The sequence below is a fragment of the Anolis sagrei genome, chromosome 8, assembly GCF_037176765.1.
Source record: "Anolis sagrei isolate rAnoSag1 chromosome 8, rAnoSag1.mat, whole genome shotgun sequence".
Classification (NCBI taxonomy): Eukaryota; Metazoa; Chordata; class Lepidosauria; order Squamata; family Dactyloidae; genus Anolis; species Anolis sagrei.
The window spans coordinates 37,642,310-37,663,087 of NC_090028.1; the positions used below are offsets into that span (position 1 = coordinate 37,642,310).

A 20,778-nucleotide genomic window follows, 5' to 3' on the forward strand; every position below is an offset into this window, starting at 1 on the left:
ATTATATTATATTATTAGCATAGTACAATATCAGTATTATATATTACTGTATTGTACTATACCAAGGTGTTGTAATACTGTATTATTGGCATTACAATTCATAACAGTAGCAAATTTACAGTTATGAAATAGCAACAAAAATAATGTTATGGTTGGGGTCAACACAACATGAGGAGCTGTATTAAGGGGTCACGGCATTAGGAAGGTTGAGAAACACTGGTCTAGATCCAGGGAAGTCAGGCTCCCCATGCTCTATTCTGTTCTAAATTGGAATACTGTGTCCAGTTTTCAGCACCACAACTGAAGGGAGATATTGACAAGCTGGAATGTCTCCAGAGGAGGGCGACTCAAATTATCAAGAGTCTGGAGAACAAGCCCTTTGAGGAGCGGCTTGAAGAGCTGGGCAAGTTTAGCCTGAAGAAGAGAAGGCTGAGAGGAGACATGATAGCCATGTATAAATATGTGAGGGAAAGCCATAGGGAGGAGGGAGCAAGCTTGTTTTCTGCTTCCCTGGAGACTAAGACATGGAACAATGGCTTCAAACTACAAGAAAGGAGATTCCACCTGAACATGAGGAAGAACTTCCTGTGAGAGCCGTTCAGCAGTGGAACTCTCTGCCCCAGAGTGTGGTGGAGGCTCCTTCTTTGGAAGCTTTTTAAACAGAAGCTGGATGGGCATCTGCTGAGGGTGCTTTGAACGCGGTTGTCCTGTTTCTTGGCAGGGGTTGGACTGGATGGCCCATGAGGTACTTTCCAACTCTATGATTCTGTCTATGGCCCTTCAAATGGAGGTGGAACATCAACACCCATCAGCCTGAGACAACACAGCCAATGATGAGGGATAATGGGAAGCTGTAGTTCTCTCCAGAAGCCCAAAATTTGCTCTTCTAATGCAGAATCTCTTCATTTCCAAAGGAATTGCATTGTTCACAGTCAGCACTAATGCCATCACAAGAGGAGGAAGTCTCTCGCTGATTGTTTACAAAAGACATTCCAGTAAATCACACTAATTTCCCCATAACTCAGTGAAGAAAGGGGCCTTCCCCATAACTCACAATCTTGGGGGGCAATTACCATGTTATTGTTTGCTGGTGACTCCTAAAGAGTTCCTGCCATATGGTCCCTATATGACCAACAACACCCCAACACACATACGCGGGTTGAATGAAAAGTAATGCCTCCACCTTCGTAACTCAACAGATGGCAGTACTGGTATGCGGCAGGTACTGGCTTGTTCAGTAGACTCTCCTCTACAGTTCGTTTGGTGGGAAGCCTTAGCATTGAACAGTTGTGTTGTTAAATGCAAAGTATGGTACCCTGCAGGTGGTGTCACCCCAAAGGAGATTCAACAGAGAATGCAAGCTGTTTATGGCGATTGTGTTGATGTGAGTACTGTGCGTCATTGGGCGAGTAAGTTGAAAGATGTTGAGGTGGGAACATCTGACTTGCGTGACAAAGATTTGTGCGTCCTGTGACAGCCACCACTGAGTTTCACAAGCAAAAGGTTGACAGATTGATTCAGGACGATCGTCGTTATCACTCAGAGAGAAATTTCAAGCATAATCAGCATTTCACAAGAACGTGTGGGTCACATTATTGCTTTGCTTGGCTATCGGAAGATCTGTGCACGATGGGTACCCAGCATTCTGACGCCTGAAATGAAAGCACACAGACTTGAAACTTCGTTGGGCGAGTAAGTTTAAAGATGTTGAGGTGACACCTTCTGCTATCAAGAATTCAATGACTGCACATTGCTTAAGTCGCACTCACCGACCGAAAGTACCGCGTAGATTCCTTATTGCACTATTCAGAAACCAAAAGGCACCATAATAAGATGTTTTAGAAAACGCAATGAAAGGTAGGGTCGGTCTACTTGACATCAAAGTACGAGGGTTGAATGAAAAGTAATACCTCCGCCTTCATAACTCAACAGATGGCAGTACTGGTATGCGGCAGGTACTGGCTCGTTTAGTAGACTCTCCTCTACAGTTCCATTTGGGCAGGAAGCCTTAGCATTGAATGTTTGTGTTCTTAAAGTGCGAAGTATGAAACCTTGTGCAGACGGCCGGTCAATGTGGCTTAAGCAACGTGCAGTCATTGAATTCTTGACAGCAGAAGGTGTCACCTCAACCTCTTTCAACTTACTCGCCCAACGACGTAGAGTACTCACATCAACACAATCACCATAAACAGCTTGCATTCTCTGATGAATCTCCTTTGGGGTGATACCTTCTGCTCTCAAGAATTCAATGACTGGACATTGCTTAAATCGCACTGACCGACCATCTGCGCAGGGTTCCACATTTGGCACTTTAAAAACACAACAATGCTGAGGCTTCCCACCAAAATGGAAATGTAGAGGAGAGTCTACTGAACAAGCCAGTACCTGCCACATACCAGTACTGCCATCTGTTGAGGAGTTACGAAGGTGGAGGCATTACTTTTTATCCAAGCCTCGTATCTGTGTCTGTTCTCCAATGACACAACTACAAGTCATGATAGTTGCCATGGTAGTTTTCAAAAAAAAATTCATACCACCAAACGAGTTCCAACAGCTTATTTATTTATTGAAGTAGTAATTACATTGAAAAAAGTCGTCCATGTACAGTAGTGGGGAGCACCTGTAGGAAACGCAAACCTACCAGCATGCATCACAATGTTCAATTTGCTTTATTATTGAAGGGCTTACATAAAACAAAGCCAAAGAAATGGAACAACTCAGTAGAAAAAAGAACTCCTTCCCCGCAAGTATCTTAGGTTGGTGTCCCCAAATAAATATTTGGGAAGAAGGTCCACTAATATCATCTCCAAGATAGGCTTCTGAGCCTTACATCAAGCCCAACCAGGTTATATTTTCGCACAACTACAGTACGTACAAGTGTAGTAAAGTGACTGCATTACATGTCTTTCTCCAAGGAAGGAAAAGTACTGCGTAGATTCCTTCTTGAACTATTCAAAAACCAAAAGGCACCATAATAAGATGTTTTAGAAAAAAGCAATGAAAGGTAGAGTCGTTCTACTTGACATCAAAGTACGAGGGTTGAATGAAAAGTAATGCCTCCACCTTCATAACTCCTCAACAGATGGCAGTACTGGTGTGCGGCAGGTACTGACTTGTTCAGTAGACTCTCCTCTACAGTTCCATTTTGGTAGGAAGCCTTAGCATTGAACGGTTGTGTTGTTAAAGTGCAAAGTATGAAACCCTGCGCAAACGGCCGGTCAATGCGACTTAAGCAATGTGCAGTTATTTACTGTATATACTCAAGTATAAGCCTAGTTTTTCAGCCCTCTTTTTAGGCTGAAAAAGTTCCCCTCGGCTTATATTCGAGTCAAGGTTATTTATTACTTTACCTAATTATTAGTATCAAAAGTCCTCAACAGATGGCAGTACTGGTATGCGACAGGTACTGGCTTGTTCAGTAGACTCTCCTCTACAGTTCCATTTTGGCAGGAAGCCTTAGCATTGAACGGTTGTGTTGTTAAAGTGCGAAGTATGAAACCCTGCGCAAATGGCCGGTGAATGCGACTTAAGCAACGTGCAGTTATTTACTGTATATACTCAAGTATAAGACTAGCTTTTCAGCCCTCTTTTTAAGATGAAAAAAGTTCCCCTCGGCTTATACTCGAGTCAAGGTTATTTATTACTTTACTTTGTTATTAGTATCAATTTATTACATGAATTATTGTAATATATTAATTATTATTATTATATTTACATTATTTTACTCTACAGTATTATTATTTTATTACATTTATTATTTCACTCTATTTATTATTAGTATTATTATTTATTTACTCTTTATTATTATTACATTTATTATTTTACTTTATTTTTATTGTTACTGCATTTATAATTTTACTGTTATTGTATTTCCATTATTTTACTCTATTATTATTATTATTATTATTATCCTGACACAAAAACACAGTATGACACAGCAAATGAGGTATATATGCTGGATTTCATTATTGTTGTTGTTATTATTACTGTTATTATATTTCCATTATTTTACTCTATTATTATTATTATTATTATTATTATTCTGACACAAAAACACAGTATGACACAGCAAATGAGGTATATATGCTGGATTTCATTATTGTTGTTGTTGTTATTATTATTATTTTACTTTCTTTATTATTATTGAAAGGCTACATAAGCACATTTACATTGAAGAAGGTTAGAATAATGGTTTAATCAGTTGGACAGTCTTATCTTGAATTACAGTTTTATGTAAATATTCAAAAACATTTAACCTACTGATACTGAAATCAATATAATTTTATTGGTATCTATTTTTATTTTGAAATTGACCAGTATAATCTGCATTTCCCACCTTCGGCTTATACTCGAGTCAATACGTTTTCCCAGTTTTTTGTGGTAAAATTAGGTGCCTCGGCTTATACTTGAGTATATATGGTAATTCTTGACAGCAGAAGGTGTCACCTCAACCTCTTTCAACTTACTCGCTCAACAATGCACAGTACTCACATCAACATAATCACCATAAACAGATTGCATTCTCTGATGAATCTCCTTTGGGGTGACACCTTCTGCTGTCAAGAATTCAATGACTGCACGTTGCTTACGTCGCATTGACCAACCATCTGGGCAGGGTTCCATACTTTGTACTTTAACAATACAACCACTCAATGCTAAGGCTTACCGCCAAAACAGAACTGTAGGGGAGAGTCTACTGAACAAGTCAGTACCTGCCGCATTCCAGTACTGCCATCTGTTGAGGAGTTACCAAGGTGGAGGCATTACTTTTCATTCATCCCTCGTAAACTCTATGGACCGCTGCCCTCATTTTCTAAAGAGACACAAGGGAAGGAGGAAAGAACCATAACTTTAAAACACCCCCTGCAAGAAAAAAAAATTATTTAGAAACATGTAAACCTTGATTTTTCCTTTGTTTTGGTCAGGAACACTGGGCGTAAACACAAGGTAAATATAAAACCCATTGGTTTATTGAGACTACAAATACTCTCCTTCCCACCCACCCTTTTCGAACCTATGAAAAAAATCTTCACTTACAAAAATATTTAAAAAATATGTCGTAACTACCACGATCGGAGCACTACATGTTCGTTAATGGCAGCCTCTCCCAAGCAGCGAGCCTAAAGATTTGAGGGAAAATAGTGCATTTGTTTTGAGATCTGCCTTTCGACTGCAACATTCCTAGAGTGGAAGTTACTACAGCGTTGCTTAAGTTAGGTTACTATAGCTGAGATTTTGCTCTGCTTCCGCTACACAATGCTTAAGAAACCATGCCAAATAACAAAGTACCATTAAGTTACATCTTCTGTACATTCAGGGTCGTGCATTCCCATATTTGTAGGATTGTAGGATTGAAACACACAAATATAAAGGTCTGAAACCTATTGGTATGCCCAACATTGATATCAATTGTTCGGAGCCCTCCTTGGCACAATGGGTTCAACCTTTGTGCCAGCAGGACGGCTGACCAACAGCAGTTCAAATCCGGGGAGAACGGGTTGAGCTCCCTCTGTCAGCTCCAGCTCCCCACGCAGGGACAAGCCTCCCACAAGGATGGCAAAACACCAAACATCCGGGCGTTCCTAGGGCAACGGGGACGTTGAAATGTCACAGCACAATTTTGGCAATTTATTCAATCAAGAATATCTGTGACCTTCCATAGGTTGGTGGACTACAGCTCCCATTTCCCAGAGTCAAGGGCTCACGGGAGGTGGAGTATACTAACATCTGGAGAGTCACAGCTTCCAACGCCCCTCTAATCCTGAAACAAAAAATTGGAATCCAGAGATTAGACAAGAATAGGATATCATCTGCAAACAAGTTAACTATTGGTGCATCTACACTATTTTAATTGCCATGGAACAGTGCTATGGGATACTATGAGTTGTAGTTTGGTGCGGCACCAACACTCTTGGGCAAGGAAGGCTAAAAGTCATGTAAACTACAACTCCCAGGCTTCCATAGCACTGAGCCATGGCAGTTAAAGTGGTATCCAACGGCATTCACTCTACTGCGTAGATTCCACGCAAAGACCCTGATGCTTGATAGTTTAGTGGCAAAAGCATCCACTGTTCGTTCAGATGTCGGAGCACAATTTTGGCCATTTGTTCAATCAAGAATATCTGGGACCTTCATAAGTTGTTGGACTACAGCTCCCATTTCCCAGAGTCAAGGGCTTATGGGAGATGGAGTACACTAACATCTGGAGAGTCACAACTTCCAACACCACTCTAATCCTGAAACAAAAAATTGGAATCCAGAGATTAGACAAGAATAGGATGATGTCATCTGCAAACAAGTTAACTATTGGTGCATCTACACTGTAGAATGAATGCAGTTTGACACTATTTTAACTGCCATGGAACAGTGCTATGGGATACTATAGTCACAGCTTCCTCCACCCTTCTAATCCTAAAACAGAGAGTTGGAATCCAGTTGTCTTATTAAGAGATTAGCCAAGAATAGTATGATATCATCTGCAAACAAGTTAACTATTGGTGCATCTATAGTGTACAATGAACGCAGTTTGACACTACTGTAACTGCCATGGCACAGTGTTATGGGATGCTGGGAGTTGTAGCTTGGTGCGGCACCAATACTCTTGGGGATGGAAAGCTAAAAATCACATAAAACTAAAAACTCCCAGGCTGCCATAGCATTGAGCCATGGCAGTTAAAGTGGCATCTAATGTCATTCACTCTACTGCGTAGATTCCATGCAAAATGCTGATGCTTGCTAGTTTAGTGGCAAAAGCATCCACTGTTTGTTGAGATGTTGGAGCACAATCTGGGCCATTTGTTCAATCAAGAATATCTGTGACCTTCCATAAGCTGTTGGACTACAGCTCCCATTTCCCAGAGTCAAGGGCACATGGGAGATGGAGTACACCAACATCTGGAGAGTCACAGCTTCCACCACCCTTTGAATCCTGAAACAGAAAACTGGAATCCAGTTGGCTTATTAAGAGATTAGCCAAGAATAGTATATCATCTGCAAACAAGTTAACTATTGGTGCATCTATAGTGTACAAGGAATGCAGTTTGAGGCTACTTTAACTGCCATGGCACAGTGCTATGGGATGCTCGGAGTTGTAGTTTGGTGCGGCACCAATACTCTTTGGCATGAAAGGGTAAAAGTCATGTAAAACTACAACTCCCAGCTTCCATAGCATTGACCCATGGCAGTTAAAGTGGCATCTAATGTCATTCACTCTATTGCGTAGATTCCATGCAAAGACCCTAATTTAGTGGCAAAAGCATCCACTGTTCGTTGAGATGTTGGAGCACAATTTTGGCCATTGGTTCCATCAAGAATATCTGTGACCTTCCATAAGTTGTTGGACTACAGCTCCCATTTCCCAGAATCAAGGGCTCATGAGAGATGGAGTACACCAACATTTGAGAGTCACAGCTTCCACCACCCTTTGAATCCTGAAACAGAAAATTGGAATCCAGTTGGCTTATTAAGAGATTAACCAAGAATAGTATGATATCATCTGCAAACAAGATAACTATTGGTGTATCTATAGTGTACAATGAATGCAGTTTGACACTATTTTAACTGCCATGGAACAGTGCTATGGGATACTATGAGTTGTAGTTTGGTGTGGCACCAACACTCTTGGGCATGGAAGGGTAAAAGTAATGTAAAACTACAACTTCCAGGCTTCCATAGCATTGAGCCATGGCAGTTAAAGTGACGTCAAACAGCATTCACTCTACTGCAGTGGTTGCCTCCAGGTGTTTGGTAACTGCCACGGCACAGTGCTATGGAATGCTGGGAGTTGTAGTTTGGCATGGCACCAATACTCTTGGGCATGGAAGGCTAAAAGTCATGCAAAACTACAACTCCCAGGCTTCCATAGCATTGAGCCATGGCAGTTAAAGTGACGTCAAACGGCATTCACTCTACCGCAGTGGTTGCCTCCAGGTGTTTGGTAACTGCCACGGCACAGTGCTATGGAATGCTGGGAGTTGTAGTTTGGCGTGGCACCAATACTCTTGGGCATGGAAGGCTAAAAGTCATGCAAAACTACAACTCCCAGGCTTCCATAGCATTGAGCCACGGCAGTGAAAGTGGCATTCAACGGCATTCACTCTACCACAGTGGTTGCCTCCAGGTGTTTTGGACTTCAGCTCCAACAGTTCCTAACAGCTGGTAAGACGACTGGGATTTCTGGGGGTTGAATTCCAAAACACCTGGAGGCCCAAAGGTTTGGAACCACTGCTCGACCGTGTATATACAACCAATTACTATGGTCTACTTATTAATTTAATTGATGCAAAGTGAGGCACACATGTAAATCCAATTGATTAAATGGGGTTACTCTAATTGAGACTCACAATGGGATTTGGACTGTTGTTTCTGACCGGTGTAGCATAGCGCTCTAATGTATTTGTCTCAAACCACGGGGCACACTTTACAACCACGTCTCCAAAACTCTCTTAAGAGACATTAATGGAAGTCACACAAGAACTAACAAAATCATACACTGCCCCAGACAATATAACTGTACATTTTTTCAAAAAACAGAATAGCTAGAAAGGGGATGTTTTGCTAATTTATTTCTTTTTTTCTGCCCACAGTTTTTAATCACACTGAGCTCTCGGTATTTCACGTCCAATTTTGGCTTCCTATCGAAGAGCAAACTCGAGTGTCATAACGTCACTGTTTTCTAGTAGTAATGCTGCCAGTAAATTCTTATTAAACCCGCCTTATCTCATCAGGGCTGCCAGCGATGCAATTTCCGTCATTTCTGATCAAGGCACAAAATTGTACTCTTTTTTTGAAAAGTCCCCTTTTTTTTCATTTCCATTCCTTTCCATAATATTAAAGCATACTCAATTTTTCTATGGATGCACTCAGAAGCTCAGAGCTGGGCTGCAGTGATTTTGTTGTGGGTTTCATTAAAGAGGATCAAGAAACCAACGTTATTTCCCCCCTTAATCACAGCTTTTGTTTTCCTTTCCAGATTCACAGTTTCTGGGAAAGAAAGAAAGAACGAAAGAAAGAAAAAGGTCTTTGTTTTGTTTAAGAGTATTCTTCTAGGAACTTTATGTGGAAGTCTTTCACTTTCTCCAACAATATTTTTAACTTCTCTACTGGAGGCAGAATAGTCATCCTGAAGAAGAAAAGGAAAAAAAAAGAATTACAATGTCATATATGAAGATTGTCATCAGTAGAGGTTGACCACAAAGTCGTACTGGAGGACCTATAGATTTCTTGAAAAGTGCTATCTCAGGCTAGATATAGATAAACATAGTGTATATATACATATAGGGAAAACCTTTACTACATATACTGTGTGTACACAGTATATATCGTAACCTTTCCTATATATACTGTGTGTGTGTGTATACACACACACACACAGAGTATATATACTAACCTTTACTATATATTCTGTGACTATATATACCCACAGTATATATAGTAACCTTTACTATATACACTGTGAATATATACACACACAGTATATAGTAGACTTTACTATACATTCTGTGAATATATACACACACAGTATATATAGTAACCTTTACTATATATACTGTGAATATATACACACACGGTATATATAGTAACCTTTACTATATATACTGTGACTATATACACACACAGTATATATAGTAACCTTTACTATATATACTAGGAATATATATACACACAGTATATATAGTAACCTTTACTATATTACTGTGAATATATACACACACAGTATATATAGTAACCTTTACTATATATACTGTGAATATATACACACACAGTATATATAGTAACATTTACTATATATACTGTGAATATATATACAAACAGTATATATAGTAACATTTACTATATTACTGTGAATATATACACACACAGTATATATAGTAACATTTACTATATATACTGTGAATATATACACACACAGTATATATAGTAACCTTTACTATATATATATATATATATACACGCACGCAGTATATATAGTAACCTTTGTGTGAATATATACACACAGTGTATATAGTAACCTTTACTATATATATACATACACACACACACACACAGTATATATAGTAAAGGTTTCCCCTTGAAATTATGTCTGGTCATGTCCAACTCTGGGGGTTGATGCTCATCTCCATTTCTAAGCCTAAGTGCTGGCATTGTCCGTAGACACCTTCAAGGTCATGTGGCCAGCATGACTACGTGGAGCGCCATTACCTTCTCGCCGAAGTGGTACCTATTGATCTACTCACATTTGCATTTTTCGAACTGCTAGGTTGGCAGAAGCTGGGGTTACAGCGGGAGCTCACTCCGCTCCACGGATTCGAACCACCAACCTTCCAATCAGTTTAGTGGTTTAACCCGCTGCACCACTGCAGCCCCATATATATGTGAGTGTGTGTGTGTGTTGTTCCCTACTTTCCTGGGGACCGTGTACCCAGAACCACAGGGAAAGGGAAGGGGCTACTGCATAAGAGTTTGCCCACCTAAAGTGATATGTTCCTTCTCTTTGGCCAAATCCACTCCCTGGAACGACGCAGATGCCCGTTTCTTCCAGAAGTTTCATACAGTAGAACATATCGGGAGCCATTTTATGAACCTGCGGAGAGAAAATAATATCATAAACTAGGCTTACTTCTGCCCTAAATCAGGAGAACAGCTTGGGGTGAGTTCCCTCTGTTATCCCCAGCTTCTGCTCGGAGTAAATGGAAGCGAAGGAAGGCTCACCTTGGCTGCCTCGATAGCCTTGGAAGGAATAAATATCCGGGGAAAAGCATACATGGCTCCTTGGAGCGGGTTGCAGTGGATCCCTGGGACTTGGTTGAACATGTCTTCCGTCAGTTTGGCCTTTCTGGCAAGGTTGTTCAGAACAGACTCCTTCTCCTGTTTCCAAGGAAAGAAGGACATGAATGTCACTCAAGATGGAAATCAACCTACTGCTTGAATACCTTACAACTGCCCTGATCAGGCAGGGACAATTCCAACTAATCCTCAGCCATTTTCCAACTGCATTTAAAATGTCCTGGTTTCATTGTCCTTGGCTGACCTCAATGGCTGCAAACTGAGTTCAAAGTGCAAAAGTCATTTGCACACAACCCCCATCTACACTGACAGATAGAGTAGGTTCATCATCATTACCACCACCACCACCATCATTATCATCATTATCACAACAGCAATACATTTATTACCCGCCTCTCTATACTGCCAGATAATGAAAGTTTATCATCAGAACAACAACAATACATTTATTACCTGTCTCTCTACACTGCCAGATAATGCAGGTTTTTCATCATCATCATCATCATCACAATGATAACACATTTATTTCCCGTCTCTCCTTGTAGCTCAAGACAGGTGACAACATTGTTAAAACAAAGAAATTAAACACTATTAAAATACATTGAACTGCACTATATGAGTCTACCCTGCCAGATAATGCAGGGTCATCATCACCATCACAACGATACATTTATTGTCCACCTCTCTACACTACCAGATAATGCAGGTTCATCATCTCATCATCATCACAACAATAGATTTATTACACACCTGTACACTGTTGGATGATGCATGTTCATCATCATCATCATCATCATCATCATCATCATCATCATCATCACAAAAACATTAGATTTATTACACACTTCTCTACACTACCAGATAATGCAGGTTCATCATCATTGACATCATCGACATCATCATCACAACAATAGATTTATTACACAGCTCTACACTGTCAGATAATGCATGTTCATCATCATCATCATCATCATCATCATCATCACAACAATAGATTTATTACACACTTCTCTACACTGCCAGATAATGCAGGTTCATCATCATCATCATCATCAACAGCAACATCATCATCAGCACAACAACAATAGATTTATTACACACTTCTCTACACTGCCAAATAATGCAGGTTCATCATCATCATAATCACAACAATAGATTTATTACACACTTATCTATACTGCCAAATAATGCATGTTCATCATCATCATCAACATCACCATTGTCATCACAACAACAATAGATTTATTACACACTTCTCTACACTACCAAATAATGCAGGTTCATCATCATCATAATCACAACAATAGATTTATTACACACTTATCTATACTGCCAAATAATGCATGTTCATCATCATCATCAACATCACCATTGTCATCACAACAACAATAGATTTATTACACACTTCTCTACACTGCCAAATAATGCAGGTTCATCATCATCATAATCACAACAATAGATTTATTACATACCTCTACACTGTCAGATAATGCATGTTCTTCATCATCATCATCATCATCATCATCATCATCACAATAGATTTATTACACACTTCTCTACACTGCCAGATAATGCAGGTTCATCATCATCATCATCAACAGCAACATCATCATCATCATCACAACAATAGATTTATTACACACTTCTCTATACTGCCAAATAATGCATGTTCATCATCATCATCATCATCATCATCACCATCACAATAGATTTATTACATACCTCTACACTGTCAGATAATGCATGTTCATCATCATCATCAACATCACCATTGTCATCACAACAACAATAGATTTATTACACACTTCTCTACACTGCCAGATAATACAGATTCATCATCATCATCGTCATCATCATCATCACAACAATAGATTTATTACACACTTATCTATACTGCCAGATAATGCAGATTCATCAACATCATCATCATCACAATAGATTTATTACATACCTCTACACTGTCGGATAATGCATGTTCATCATCATCATCATCATCATCATCATCATCACAATAGATTTATTACATGCCTCTCTATACTGCCAGATACTGCAGGTTCATCATCATCATCATCATCATCATCATCATAGATTTATTATACGCCTCTCTATACTACCAGATAACACATGTTCATCATCATCATCATCATGATAGATTTATTATATGCCTCTCTATACTGCCAGACAATGCATGTTCATCATCATCATCATAGATTTTTACACGCCTTTCTGCACTGCCAGATAATGCAGGTTCTTAATCATCATCATCACCACCACCACCACCAAGGACTGGGAAGCTCTGGCTCTTGAGTGCTCTAGTTGGAGGTCAGCTGTGACCAGCAATGCTGTAGAATTTGAAGAGGCACGAATGGAGGCGAAAGAGAGAAACGAGCCTCATCATCATAGATTTTTACACACCTCTCTGGCCTGCCAAATAATGCAGGTTCATCATCATCATCATCATCACCAACACCACCAAGAACTGGGAAGCTCTGACCCTTGAGCGCTCTAGCTGGAGATCAGCTGTGACCAGCAGTGCTGTAGAATTTGAAGAGGCACGAATGGAGGGCAAAAGAGAAACGTGCCTCGTCATCATAGATTTTTTACATGCCTTTCTGCACTGCCGAATAATTTAGGTTCATCATCATCACCACCACCGAGAACTGGGAAGCCCAGGCCCTTGAGCACTCTAGCTGGAGGTCAGCTATGACCAGCAGTGCTGTAGAATTTGAAGAGGCATGAATGGAGGGTGAAAGAGAGAAACATTCCAAGAGGAATGCACGTCAAGCCAACCCCAACTGGGACAACCTTCCACCTGGAAACTGATGACCTCACTGCGGGAGAACATGCAGGTCAAGAATAGGGCTCCACAGTCACCTACGGACCCACCGCCAAGACACTACACTTGGACAACGAGGGATCGCCTAAGTATGAAAAGTACCACCACCACAACATTTATTGCCAGCCCCTCCTTGCGGCTCAAGATGGTCCTAACACCGTTAAAATAAAGAGATTAACACTATTAAAATACATTGAACTGAATTATATGAGTCTACACTGTTATATATTACAGTTAAGCTACATCATATGGCAGTGTCATTGGGGCCTCAATTAACATAGGAAGGATGCTGCCTTTCCCAGCAGAAACAAACCATTGCTGTGTTCTTTCTCATTAATAACTTAACATTAATAACTGATATGAAGTGAACAAAGTTTTAATCTGTGAAATATATTCAATGCTATCTACTTGGACCATTTTGCGGAACCCCTTCCTTTGCAACTTGCGGTATTTCCACAGAGCTCACATAATTTCCTTTTGGAGGAATCATTAATAAATGCAAAGGGACATTTCATGTCACATCTCGTTTGCCTCAAAGGATGTTCCAACATAAAACAAGCCCTCCTCTGGAACAAAACGCAGTTCTGGGTCCAAATATCCTAAAATGTTGCAGAAAAGGTGACATCTTCAGATGTGTCAAGTGTCCGCTAGATTCAGTTCAGTACATATCTATGCTAGGGTTGCCAAGTGAGATAAGGAATAGAGCTCCTATGCGCTGAGTTCTGTGTAAAGTTGCATCTATATTATGGAATTAATGCAGTTTGGCCCCACTTTAATTACCTGGTGTAAAGAGGCCACCAATTTGTAAAAGTTTGTAAAGGAGCCACCACTTTGTAAGGACTTACTAAATTGATGACACAACTAATAGCTTGTAATATTGATTTGTGCTTTCTTCAATGTGTAGCGTGGCTTAACTTGAAAGTATTTGTAACAGAGACCTGGCTTTAGAAGAAACGGTAACAAGTTTATTGAAGTATTAGAAGAAGCTTGATGGTTTCAATGTTTCTTAACTCTTAGAGGCACATTTCTTCAGTGGTTACATTTATAACATTTCATAAAACAACTCTTGAGAGGACTATTCCTTCCACTAAACAGGTTTTAAACTTATTTTCCTTTAAAATGTGTTTCTTTCCTTAAGAGATTACCTCAGGTACAAGCTTATTCTTTCCCTATGATATTTCTGTTGCAGTAACGATTCTTATTAGTGTTTCTCTCACCCTTTTAACGCATATACTAACCACTAATCTAAATATTTATTTATTTATTTACATTATTTCTATCCCGCCCATATCAGCCCGAAGGCAACTCAGGGCGGTATACAAAATTGGCACAATTCGATGCCATAAAAATACATACATTGATAAGCAAAAAACATAATAGTGCATTTAAACATAAAGACAGTGCATAATAACAATTTAAAAACAAAGAACTATGTCCTCTCATTCAAATCCTCATCTGTTCCATCGTCTTGGGCCATTTCTGGGTCATTTTCCGATTCAAGTTTGTCTATCTATTGCGAGTTTCCAAATGCTTGCTCGAAGAGCCAAGTTTTTACTCTTTTATAAGTCAACTTGACCTATCTAAACCTCACAGGTTAAAAGCCTAAACCCTACTGATTCTCAACACAGTAGAATCAGCCTTTCCCTGTAGTTCTTAGACTACAGACTACCTTTATGTTTCTCAACACACAACAGAACCAGCCTTCCCTGTAGTTCGCTGACTACAGACTACCTTTCTAGTTATCAACACGCAACAGAACCAGCCTTCCCTGTAGTTCACTGACTACAGACTAACTATTTTAAAATGGCTGCCCTGCCAAGTGGCAGTTGGCTCTGCCCCTTTTTCCATGGCAACTCAGTTCAGATTGAGCTGAGCTGGCTATCATCCCCCCCCCCCTCCAGTTATGCTTGTTTAAATACTTAACCTTTTAAACACCTATCTGTAATTATACATAACTGTAGATTAAAAATTCACACTTCACCACACCTGGGAGTTGGAAGGACCCCCCTTTGGTGCAATGGGTTAAACCCTTGTGCCAGCTGAACTGCTGACCGAAAGTTGGCAGTTCAAATCCAGGGAGCGGGGTGAGCTCCCGACTGTCAGCTCCAGCTTCCCATGCGGGGACATGAGAGAAACCTGCCACAGGATGGTAAAACATCCAGACGTGCAAGAAATAGAAGCACTCCCCCCCCCCCCCCACATATTCATTTTCTTTAGCTCTCCAACATACTCGCTCTTCGACCCACCTTAATGAACTGTGCATAGGATTCCTCCGCAGGGACAGGGGGGTTCACGACAATGTCCATGGCGGCTTGACCAGAAACTGGAGGACAGAGGCGGACGGACAGAAGCTTCACGAGTTGGCCTTTTATATCTGGGTGCAAGTTCACCACCTCCATGTAGCCCCCTCTGTAACCACACCTGTGGATAACGGGGGAGTGGAGGAGCGGAGAGAGAAAAAGAACGACAGTCAGACTCTTGGCCAAACAACCAACTCACTACACAGCAAAGATAGGTTATGAACCACCATAATTTTATGTATGTCTTATGTTTAATGGTTTTAATTGATTTTAAGTTCATAGTTATATGTAGTAATTAATTATTATGATTTCGTTATTGCTTCATAATAAGAAGAGCTATTGTTGATGTTATCGAAACTTTCTCCAACTATCTGATGGCCATAAACAATATATAAAGATATAGGTTTTTATTGTTATTTCTGACATTTATATACCACTTTCTACTTTCCATAAGTGGTTCACCAAAAAAACAAATACAACAAAACAGCATCTAAAAGGACAAAACAAAAGTAAAAGTGATAACGGATTAAAAGTGAGAAACGCCTGCACTCATACTCCTCAACAAAACAGAATGAGGACAGTGTTATTGCGTGGAACAATACACCAAGGAGGGAAAAAACGAAGAGGAAAACAAACTTCGAAAACTTACTCGCCCATGTATCCTTTGGACGTGGAATGGAAGGAGGCAAGTTCCACGTTGTTGCAGTAATCTGGCCCCATTTCGTAAAGGATCTTTTTGAAGGAGTGGAACTGGCAGCTCTCCGAGTAGACATTGTCTTGGTAAACCTGTAGCACCAGAAAAAAACCCCAAGGCTTGTTTTTATTGTCAGAAATATTAAAAATTAACAAAGTATTTTTAATTACAAAGATATGAGTCAAGCACTGAAAGGGTGAAATGGATACAAGGACTCAGCAAAGGATGAAGTTCAACATAAGCAGATGTGCCTGTAGTTTAGTAGCCCTCAAGTCTGGGAGAGAGACCTAAGTGGGAGAAAGACCTAAGTGAGAGAGAAAGACCTAAGTGGGAGAAAGACCTAAGTGAGAGAGGCCTCAGTGTGTTTACATTATTTATTTATTTTGAATATTGATATCCCGTCCCTCTCACCCGCAGAAGGAGACTCAGGATGGCTTACAGGAGGCAGGGTGGCTTCAGGTAGGCCTCAGTATGAGAAGGCCTCAGTGTTAGTTTGTCTCAGTGTGAGAGAGGCATCAGTCTGAGAGAGTCTTCAGAGTGAGAAGGCCTCAGTGGGAGAAAGACCTCAGTGTGTTCACATTATTCATTTATTTTGAATATTTATATCCCATCCTTCTCACCCTCAGAAGGGGACTTAGGATGGCTTACAGGAGGCAGGGCAGCTTCAGGTAGGCCTCAGTGTGAGAAGGCCTCAGTGTTAGTTCGCCTCAGTGTGAAAGAGGCATCAGTCGGAGTGACTCCTGAGTGTGAGAAGGCCTCAGTGGGAGAAAGACTTCAGTGTGTTCACATTATTCATTTACTATGAATATTTATATCCTGTCCTTCTCACCTTCAAAAGGGGACTCAGGATGGCTTACAGGAGGCAGGACGACTTCAGTATGAGAAGGCCTCAGTGTTAGTTCGCCTCAGTGTGAGAGAGGCATCAGTCTGAGTGAGTTCCGAGTGTGAGAAGGCCTCAGTGGGAGAAAGACCTCAGTGTGTTCACATTATTTATTTATTTTGAATATTTGTATCCCGTCCTTCTCACCCTCAGAAGGGGACTTGGGATGGCTTTCAGGAGGCAGGGCGGCTTCAGGTAGGCCTTAGTATGAGAAGGCCTCAGTGTTAATTCACCTCAGTGCGAGAGAGGAATCATTCTGAGAGAGCCCTCAGTGGGAGAAGGCCTCAGTGGGAGAAGGCCTCAGTGGGAGAAAGGCCTCAGTAGGAGAAAGGCCTTAGTGTTAGTAGGTCTGGTGTGTGAGAAGCTTTGGTGAGAGAAGCCCCAGGTTAAAGGCCATCGTGTGTGAAAGCTGCTGTGTGTAAAAAGCTACTATGTGAAGCTCCTGTGTAACTTCAGTGTGAGAAGAGCCTCTGTGAGACTGAAGCTGTTTATCTTCATGAGAAAAAGCCCAGAATGGAAGCAAAGAAGGAAATGTAAAGAACTTTATTTTGTGTTATGGAAACTTTGCTTTTGTAAATAGTGCAACCATATTATTTTACTACAAAGAAAACCCTTGTATAGAAGAAATAGCATTGGTCTCCGTATTTTTGTTCTTTCTATCACTTTTAGCTACTGTGCTGGGTCACGTTACTGCTAATAAGTTACTCTGTTGTGCATTTATGAGGAGAGTTTTTCATTAATAAGCCCACTCACCCAACAGAAAAAAAAACTCCCAAGGCTTGCTCATTATTTAGGAACAACGGACAGCAAGGTTTTGAATGAACTAACTAAAAGTTGGAAGGAAAATGCATAGCCTTGATCAGGGATGCCTTTCTCACCTCATCGGCCAGAAGGAACAATTTCTCCTCCCAGGCAAAGTGTATTACGTCTTCAATGCATTTCCTGCTCTGAACCTGACCTACATTTGAAGATCGGTGGAGAAAGAAAAAAGAAAGAGAAAAATAACATTAGCTCATTAAAATTATAATTCCCAGGAGCAATAAAACTGGGGAAGAAAAAAGTCATTTTGCAACAAGAAAGTGGACGAAGCATGACTACTGCTGCCCATTATTTCATCCAAAAGTAGATATGCAAAATCTGAGAAGATAAAAGATGAAATCGGCATCTACAACTCTACCACTTATGCCTTGAATACACACACACACACATATACATACATACACACACACACACATGCATACATATATAAATATATATAAATGTAATTTTCATTTGTGGGAGAAACATAACTCAGAAACCACTGGAAGAATTGACACAAAATTTTGACACAATACACCTAACAGTCCAATGAGTGTTCATCACCCCTAAAAACACACAACCCCCCTCCCCCAGCAGAATGGACTTTAAAAAAAACCCAAAATACCCCATATATATATACACACATATACTCATATACATATACACATGCACACATACATACACGTGTGTATTGTGTGTGTGTATATATATACAAACAATATTATCTAACCTGTTTCTACACCACCACCACCACCCCCCAAACATGAGTTGAGAAGTATTTCTGGTTGTTGCTTATGGTGTCTGTTTTATTATTGCTTATGATGTTGGTTGTACACTGTTTTAATTTTTATTTGCCTTGTGTTTCATTGTTTTTCGTTGTTATTTTGGGCTTGGCCGCCCTGAGTCCTTTCAGGGAGATGGAGGCGGGATAGAAAAATAAAGTAGTAGTAGTAGTAGTAGTTCTTCTTCATCATCTGCTTCATCTTCTTCTGCTTCTTCTTCTTGAGAAATTGCAAGTCGCTTCTGGTGTGAGAGAATTGCCTATCTTCAAGGATGTTGCCCAGGGGACCCCAGGTGTTTTACCAACCTTGTGGGAGGCTTCTCTCATGTCCCTGCATGGGAAGCTGGAGCTGACATAGGGAGCTCAACTCGCTCTCCCTGGATCTGTCCTGCCGACACAAGGGTTTAACCCATTGTGCCACCGGGGGCTTTATGGTGATGATGGTATGATGGTGATGAGGGTCATACTGTACTAGATGTTTACCAACCATAGAAAACACTGGATCCTGAGTTTGAAAGTTTCCAAGAGAAGTAGAAATGACAAAGGAGTGATGAAATAGGATTTCTGCCTACCTGTTGGATTCCCTGGGTTAATGATGCAAAGGACTTTGGGATTGCAATAGGCTTTGGCTTCGTTCAGGGATCGGCGCAGCTCGTCCACATCGAGGGCCCAACAGTTCTCTTCGTCCAGGTAATAGTTCACCTGGATGGCATCCAGTTCGGAAATAGCAGCCGAATACAAAGGATACTGGGGGATCGGGATCATCACTCCCGTCCGGGATCTCCCTCCTCCGGAAACCAGGATCTTTAGAATAGTCTGTAGTTGGGTAGAAGGGAAAGAGAAATAAAGAAAGTGCAAGGTGTCATTCAACAAAGCAGAGGAGAGTCTACTGAACAAGCCAGTACCTCCCACATACCAGTACTGCCATCTGTTGAGGAGTTACAAAGGTGGAGGCATTACGTTTTCTGCTAAGGCTTCCTGTCAGAATGGAACTGTAGAGGAGCGTCCACTGAATAAGCCAGTACCTGCTGCATACCAGTACTGCCTTCTGTTGAGGAGTTACGAAGGTGGAGGCATTACTTTTCTGCTAAGGCTTCCTGCCAAAATGGAACTGTAGAGGAGAGTCTACTGAACAAGCCAGTACCTCCCGCATACCAGTACTGCCTTCTGTTGAGGAGTTACAAAGGTGGAGGCTACTTCTCATTCAACCTTCGTAAGTGCCTACTGAGTGCTTTAACCTTCATAGATTTATGTAATCCCCTTTTAAAATTACTTAAGATAGTAGCCATCACTGGTGCTTTATTGTGCACCCGGTGAAGACGTAGCGTCCTTCGTGTGTCAGAAAGATTTCATTCTGCCGGACTGTTTGATCCCCAAAGACTGCAGGGTTGTGACAGCGGAGAACTATCTGCCACATCATGCAAAACATTGGCTGCGATCCCAGTTCGAGAGATGGATGAGAAGAGAGTTTCAGGTGCTGCAGGCTATGTTCCGGAGGGAGGAACTGGCAAAACCACCTCCGAGTACACTACGCAACACAATTTTTGTTCCTGGGTTATTTGTATCATTTTTTAATTGGTTCTATCATTAAAATATTGGGAAAGTTTATTAAACTGCAAAAACCGACAGCACATTTTGCTATAGTTTGTCAATGGATCTCTCATAGTGTCCCAACCAATTCAACATCTGTGTTGCCAAAGGCTT

At 40.7% G+C, this 20,778-nt stretch overlaps 1 protein-coding gene across 1 annotated transcript in view; it reads right to left on the reverse strand.

Moving 5' to 3' along the window:
* Positions 1 to 2,545: 2,545 nt before the first annotated feature.
* GPT2 (glutamic--pyruvic transaminase 2) overlaps positions 2,546 to 20,778 on the reverse strand; it is a 61,286-nt gene continuing 43,053 nt past the window's right edge. The window contains exons 5-11 of the mRNA XM_060787864.2: positions 19,647 to 19,890; positions 18,374 to 18,453; positions 16,571 to 16,707; positions 15,868 to 16,042; positions 10,711 to 10,866; positions 10,470 to 10,582; positions 2,546 to 9,121 (exon numbers count right to left, since the gene is read on the reverse strand). Coding sequence (XP_060643847.1) covers positions 9,031 to 9,121; positions 10,470 to 10,582; positions 10,711 to 10,866; positions 15,868 to 16,042; positions 16,571 to 16,707; positions 18,374 to 18,453; positions 19,647 to 19,890 — 996 coding nt within the window. The 3' untranslated portion in view covers positions 2,546 to 9,030. The remainder of the gene's footprint in view (positions 9,122 to 10,469; positions 10,583 to 10,710; positions 10,867 to 15,867; positions 16,043 to 16,570; positions 16,708 to 18,373; positions 18,454 to 19,646; positions 19,891 to 20,778) is intronic.